The sequence below is a fragment of the Vicugna pacos genome, chromosome 16, assembly GCF_048564905.1.
Source record: "Vicugna pacos chromosome 16, VicPac4, whole genome shotgun sequence".
In the NCBI taxonomy this organism is placed as follows: Eukaryota; Metazoa; Chordata; class Mammalia; order Artiodactyla; family Camelidae; genus Vicugna; species Vicugna pacos.
In genome coordinates this window covers 56,461,069-56,467,941 of record NC_133002.1, presented here as the reverse complement: position 1 = coordinate 56,467,941, position 6,873 = coordinate 56,461,069, and the positions used below count along the sequence as shown (strand labels likewise).

The 6,873-nt window shown below is 42.3% G+C and overlaps 1 protein-coding gene across 2 annotated transcripts in view; it reads left to right on the top strand.

The window, feature by feature from the left end:
• The first annotated feature begins 1 nt into the window (after window position 1).
• Window positions 2-6,873, top strand: part of VCF1 (VCP nuclear cofactor family member 1) — a 17,061-nt gene continuing 10,189 nt past the window's right edge. Inside the window, exons 1-2 of one of the 2 annotated variants that reach the window (XM_006199353.2) lie at window positions 2-275; window positions 4,589-4,688. In XM_006199353.2, coding sequence (XP_006199415.1) covers window positions 58-275; window positions 4,589-4,688 — 318 coding nt within the window. In that variant the 5' untranslated portion in view covers window positions 2-57. The remainder of the gene's footprint in view (window positions 276-4,588; window positions 4,689-6,873) is intronic. The other variant, XM_006199352.4, reaches the window with a different exon arrangement.

Sequence of the window (6,873 nt, the reverse complement as noted above, 5' to 3'; positions counted from 1 at the left end):
CGGCTTGGAGCGCGCCACTGCGCAGCCGCGGGAGGGCGGTACCACGCCGGCTGCGACATGGGGGGGCGCGGAGCAGACGCCGGAAGTAGCGGTGGTACGGGTCCTACCGAGGGGTACTCACCGCCGGCTGTGTCCACCAGAGCTGCGGCGAGAGCTAAGGCCCGAGGGGGTGGGCGTGGCGGCCGCCGAAACACAACATCCTCTGTTTCTTCTCGTGGAGCAGCGCCGCGTCGCTCGCCTCCATCGGCTGCCATGAGCGAGCGCCTCCGCCCCAGGTAAGACCGCAAGGGACCCCCTTCCTTTCTAGCCCCTTGCCCAATGCTGTGTCTTGGGGGATGGAGCCAAGGGGGCGCGCGCAGCAGGGTCCCAGCAAGCGTGGGCCCTGCGCGTCTCCATCTGAGTGCTCTGCAGTTCTGGGGCGGAGGGGAGAGGGATGCGCGAGTGATTGGTTACCTGGTCCCTGGGGGAACTGAAGGAGTGACTCCCCAGGGTCCAGGTCTCCCCCGACCCCATCTCCCCCACCCTCGTCTTTCCCTATTTGGAGTGAAGTCTCGTCGGCCCCGGAAGGGAGACGGTGGCCCTAAAGCTTCTGTGTCCTAAATTTAGGAGGGTGGGGGGATGGGAGGAATGTCTGATCCTCGAGAGGGAGCCCCTAGGGCATCTGTGAGGGGACGGGGCGGGGAGCTGCCGTCTCCCCAAGGTCAGAAAGAAGGATTGGGTTTAACCCTGCAGCAGGGAAGGATTAGGTTAGACTGAAGAACTTGTATCCTGGACAGTTGTGAACACAGAGGGGCACATGACCAAAGTGGCTTGTGGATTCTCTCGGCTGTAGCATTAAGAACAGGCAGGATTCTAAACTGTTAGGATGCGGAACCGTTTGACTCCAAAGGCGGGAGGTAGGATCCTATTGTGATGCACTACTTTTTCTCTGAGCCTGGACCTCGGTCTTAACCTAGGGTGTGTTTTGGTCGCTTGACACATACTGAGGACAGTCTGGGCCAAGCTGCGATTTCTTTTCTTTTTTTTTTCTCCTTATTTCTCCCCTGTAAAAATGTGGGGAGGAGAAGCGGGATTGTGCCCCACAATGAAGAGGATCGGCTTTACTTGAAATTAGAAAAATTCCTCTTCTTGGAGTTTGAAGTGAAAACTGTAGATCCAAGTCCAATCTTTGGTTTTTATGACAAGAAAAAGATTTAGAGTTAAGTAAATTCTCCAGGTTCACTGCTCTTTCCTTTATTCCATAATAGTCTCAGTGAGGATTACGTGAAGATAGGATTGCTTTAATAGATTATGCTGGATCTTGTCATTCTATGTTTTCATTGGCTTTGAATGTAATAATCTTTCCACAAGGACCCTGCTGTGGAGTGTAGTAAATTTATAAGATTAAGATTAATCCCGGAAGTTATTTGGGCCAGTAGTGAGCATCCTGAAGTTACTTGGGCCAATAATGAAAAGCTAGGGTTCTCCAAACTTTTGCATATTGATTTGGCTGATGTAGTGAGTGGAGCATAAAGCCTCTACTTGTACGTAAAAGAAGAGTGGACTAAATTTGAACTCAGGGGCCCAATTTACCAACATGCTCCTGAAACTAGTCACAAGGTCCTTAGGTATAGTAAGCCTGATCTGCTTTTCCCCTTCCCAAACCCAGTTTGTACTTCTGATAGCCCCTTGGCATGTCTCACATACCTGAAAAAGTCTAAATATTTCTTAGAAAAAATTTCTCTTTATCTAGTGCTGCACACAAATAATCTGAATGTGCTTATACTAGTAGCAGATTTGTTTTATCTAGTTCACACGATCTTAATATGGTAACCTCTTTACTATAAAGTAAGTCATTTGATTTGGCAGGGGTTTCTCTTCACCTGTGTGTCATGGAGTGTGACAGGTCTGTTCTGCCAGCTCTGGCTGTCTTAGCATCTCCAGGTCAGTTCAGGTTTCTGGATCTGTGTCCTCAATTTTAAGATGAAGCATTGGTTTAAGAAGGTGGTTTTTCAGACTATAAGAGGCATGAGTGTGCGCGAAGGAACCCTACTTTAATCAAGACAGATCCTTTATCTCTTAGATAAATTGAGGGTTTGTTTTTTTGTTTTTGTTTTTTATAGGACAGAAGGGTTCTGTTACCTTTTAAAAAAAGTTTGAAAACCACTAGTCTCATTACTGTAGGATTTCTTGTATGTTTGGTCTCTGGGAGATGACAGGAAGATTGGAGAGAAATGGAATGATGAAAAGTTATGTAATTCAGTCATCCTTAGAAGTAACATACTAGACAATAATCTGTAACTAGATGGTGGGGGAGAATGTAATCAATTATAGGGTGGCTGCTCAAATTATAACCTGGTCTCTGGCATTGATGTTAAGAGCTATAATCTGACTGATTGTGTGGATGGGGTTGAGCATGAAGCTGTAATTTTGCCAATTATTAATGATGCTGTTGATCCAAGGATGAAATCTGCAAAGAGCCTAGAAAAAGGAGAATGAAGAACAGGCCAGGCTCATTCTTACTCCAGTACCATCCAAGGGAGAGGACTCCCAAGAGGCTAAAGAGATAATTCTGGTTCCTGGAGAAATCAGCTGATTATGAGGCAGGGCTATTTCCTGTGACTTCCCCAGAGTTTAACTGAAATCTTCAAAACCAGCCCATCCTCTTGGCATTCGTATTCTTGTCACTAGAAAGATACATCTTATCCCACATTATAAATAAAGAAATTGGAAAGTTTTGTCAGGCTCATAAGTTTGGTTAGAATGACTCAGCAGCCCAAAGCACAGTCATCTGTTGGCACACTGATAAAAGCTTGGGGACCAGCACATTGTCATTTGATGAGTTTCTCTTTGGGTGTCAGCTGGCCTTCCATCCGACATTGCTCTGTAACTGACACACATTCCAGTGAAAATTCTCTGTTCTTATTAGGATAGAAGTAGCAATTTCTTGATTCAAATCTATGAGATTAGCACATCCATTTAATGATCATTAAAACCTGATATTCATCTAGTTTTTAACCTCTAAGTACTTCAGAATTAAAGTGCAGATAATATTGAATCTCCTGGGAGAAAGACAAGGAGCAGAAATGGTGATCTTGCTTTACCAACAAATAGGTCCTGGAATGAGGTGAATGGTGTAGCCCACTGCAGGTTGGTTAACGCTTTATCAGAACCACACACCCATGATTTATCATTCAAAGCCAAAACTGGACCCATACTCAGTAATTAATAAGCTGAGATGTATTCAGAATGTTACCGAGTACAGAGATTTGAGCTTGGGATGATGACTTAAATTTTCTCCAGTTTCCAAACCTCAACTCAAAGCCTCAGAATTAAGGGCCTGCAACAGTTAGCCACCCTTCTCACATAGGAAGTATAACTGTGTAGAAGGTAATATACATTCAAATTCAGTACTTTCCAAAGAGCTGTTTTTCCCTCTGGCTATAGAAATCTGAATCTTGAATGAAGAGTTTTCATTATAATAAATTATGCTGCTTGGTATAAACTGGCCTCTTGCCAGCACTGTCCAATAGAATTTCCTGCAGTGACAGGAATGTCCTATATCTGTGCTGTCCAGCACAGTTGCCACTAGCTATATGTGACCATTGAGCACTGAAAATGTGGCCAGTGTGGTTAAGGAACTGGGTTTTTAATTTTATTTAATTTTCATTACTTTAAATTTAAATTAACAAATGTATCTGGTGGCTGCCATATCAGACAGCACAGTTCCATCTGTCTGACTTAAAATTATACTTTGTTTAATTTATTTCTATTTTCTCACTGGGGTTTGGAAGTCCTGGTGGTGCCTGATTCTTGCACAGAAAACATACAAGCTTTGTCTCTGTTGTACATCTTAGAACACTTGACTGAGAAAGATGTGTAATTCTTCTTTAAACCTGAACATTTTAAGCAGCTGGTGGTATAATCTCAAAGTAACAGTCTAGTGAAGTAACTTATAATACCAGGTGGTATAGCCAGAATAGTCAAGTTAATGTGTCCAAGAGCAGCCTTTCCCAGTGATGGTCCAGAAAAGTAATTTAATACGTCGGAGGACATAGAACTTTTGTGCTAGTGTGACAACTGGGGGAAAATCAGGGATGAAAGAAAACTGAAGATTTAGAGGCCAGCACGAACCTCTAATGGCTGCTCTTGCGTAGCCCCATTTTTATAAGGATTTTCAGCGGAAATAGGCAAGGACAGTCACTGCTGTCTTAGATGCTGCCATTGGGAAGGGAGTGAAATTAGGTAACTTGGGATTGTAATTTCAGGAAATGGAGAAAAAGATAACTTTAATTAGGTAGAGTTTGAAAGCTTAGTCATTAATGTCTTCCTGCTCTTGTTTATTCCCCAGTAGGCATTTAAAATTGCCAAGCTGCTTTTTAGAAATTAGTTGTACTAATTTAAGCTCGAGCTTACTGCTGCTGTTTTATATTTTTGCTCTTCGTGCCCAGCGATAGTGTACTTCCCTTTTACCTTTTGAGATGTCCTATGATGATTTATATTTTTTCAGGCAAGAGGGCAAATTCCTGTGTTGTCATGGTTTACAGTTTGAAGTGTCCAAAAGATCAATTGTTGGATTGCTTTTTTTCTCCTTGTGATTTAATTTCAGGAAAAGGAGAAGGAATGGCAACGAAGAAGACCACCACCTCCCCCCGCAGACCAAAAGGAGTAGTAGGAACCCGGTCTTTCACGATTCCTGGGACACAGAGGTAGGAAGTGTGGTCAGCAGCCTCTGCTGTTGTTACTGCTTGAGCTAAATAACCTGGTCACTTCCGTGTAACCAAATGATTCCTTGAATGAATAAAAGAGATCTTGCTTGATTGTAATGTTTTCAACCTTTTTTTCTTGAGTCATGACTGTTTCTCCCCAGCAAAACGGCCTGTGCCTGCACCTATTCATACCTGCACACAGCCCACAATTTGTCTGTGTTGGAAGTTTTATAGACTTTTGAAAGCCCATCTTTGAACCCCCTATTTGGTATTTCAGAAACCAACTAATTTTCTAATACGTTTATAAACTATTACTTGTCCTTAAGACAAATATATTTTGCTGCTTCTGTGTCTCTTAAAGATAGGCTTTCTGTGTTTTCAAGAAAAACTATACAGGCATTCAGAATATATAGTGTATGTATATGCAAAATCCTATTTTTAAGTGTTCTTTTGTTTTCGTTATGTTGTTCTACAAAGAGCACCTGCGGGAGGCAGAGTGGAGTCGGGGTGAGGGGAGCTCCTGAATTTTGGCTTCCTGGGTGTTTCGGTGCTTCTGTGCACCTGAACGGCTGATCTCCAGTGGGGAGAGGAAGCTGACATTAAAAGGATGCTGCTATTAAATTATGCACCTAAAGATTTGACCCTTAACCGCTGTCCCCGAGAGAGACGCTCCTCAGTGGCAAAGACTCCTATGCCCTAGCCCGACCACTGAAAGCAGAGTTCCGTGTATCACAGTTCTTGCACAACCAAGATACTTTATGCTTTAATTAGTTCCCGATAATAGGATTTGACCTATATCCAGCCTTTACCAGGAATCCAGAGGAACTCCCTCGGGGAAAAATCAGTTAGCTGTCCTGTAGGTAATACTCACTCAGGAGCAGTGCAGACGAGACCCTTCCATGTGGGGACTTAAATTTCTTTAGCTTTTCCCCCTTGTAAAATCTTCCTGTCACTTTTTCCCCCTTTTGTTTTTTCTTTTTTCTTAACAGAGAAGTAACTGAGTTTTTGTTTAATGTGATAATTGGGGAATCTCGCAGATGGGAGAAAACCAAAGATCAGAGGCTGCCATGAGCATTTAATGATAAATCTAACAGAATTGAATTTCCGTTATTCTTTTAAATTATGAGACTATGCCTTAAAAGAGTATGTGGTGGTTACTTTCATGGTATCAGCATGAGTATTTCTTTTTTGCGTCTGTGTGTCAATCCCACTATATGATGTTTGTGTTACTTCTAAGGTACAGTAGATCTGAGTCTTTGTATTGCTCTTTTTTCTCTGTATCTGCAGTTTTCATGTCTGAGAACAAGAGTATAAGTTGTCATAACAAAAAAAATTAAACATTTCTGATCCCTTATTTTTTAGGTAATACTCCCTTAGCATTAGTTTTTGTCTTGTTCAAATTGCTGTCCGTTTCTGATACCCATGTTTTGGTCTCATGGAAGAAAACAACGTACTGTTATTCAGCCTGTTGGTTCATGCGTATTGTTCTTACTTGTCCAGAGAAATTCAGCCGTTAAACCACTCTGTAATCATTAGTCTGAAGGATGGACTAGATTGCCCTTGTAATGATTAACAGTCAATACAGGTGATTTTTATCTGTCATGGTAATCTGAATCCCCCGGTAGACCCATCATGGGTGGCTATGACTCTCCGTTTCAGCCTTGCTGAGCGAATACTTACCGGCGCTCGGACACAGTGGCCTCCTGTGCTGTTCCTCCCCAGCGGCGGTATTAACAAGTAATGAGGCCAAGTGAACCCAGGGAGAGCTGGAGCAGCAAAAGGAGGGGAAAATCTTTAAAACGGAAAGTTCAGCCCTGAATAATTGAGTCGTGACCACTGGAGTAGATCATTATGTTTATAGCATAAAAATACCAAGTTTAGGGATAGTCGGCTGCTTTTTGATAACTGTGTGTAACGGGGGAAATAATAAGGCAAGTCATTTCTAGTAGGTTTACATAATAAAATATATTATTAATGAAAATGGTGTCTTTTAATAATTCTAAGGTAGGGCCAACGAGGTAAATTCCCTTAAGCCTGACTCAGTTAAGAGAAACTATCCTGTGTCTTTCCTGAAATGCTTAGATAATTTTAGAATTTTTTTTCCTGTAACATGAACTTTCATTTGGAAGAAATTTGTTTTAATTCTAAGGGAGATTTAGAATTACAATTAACATCCAAAAATCAC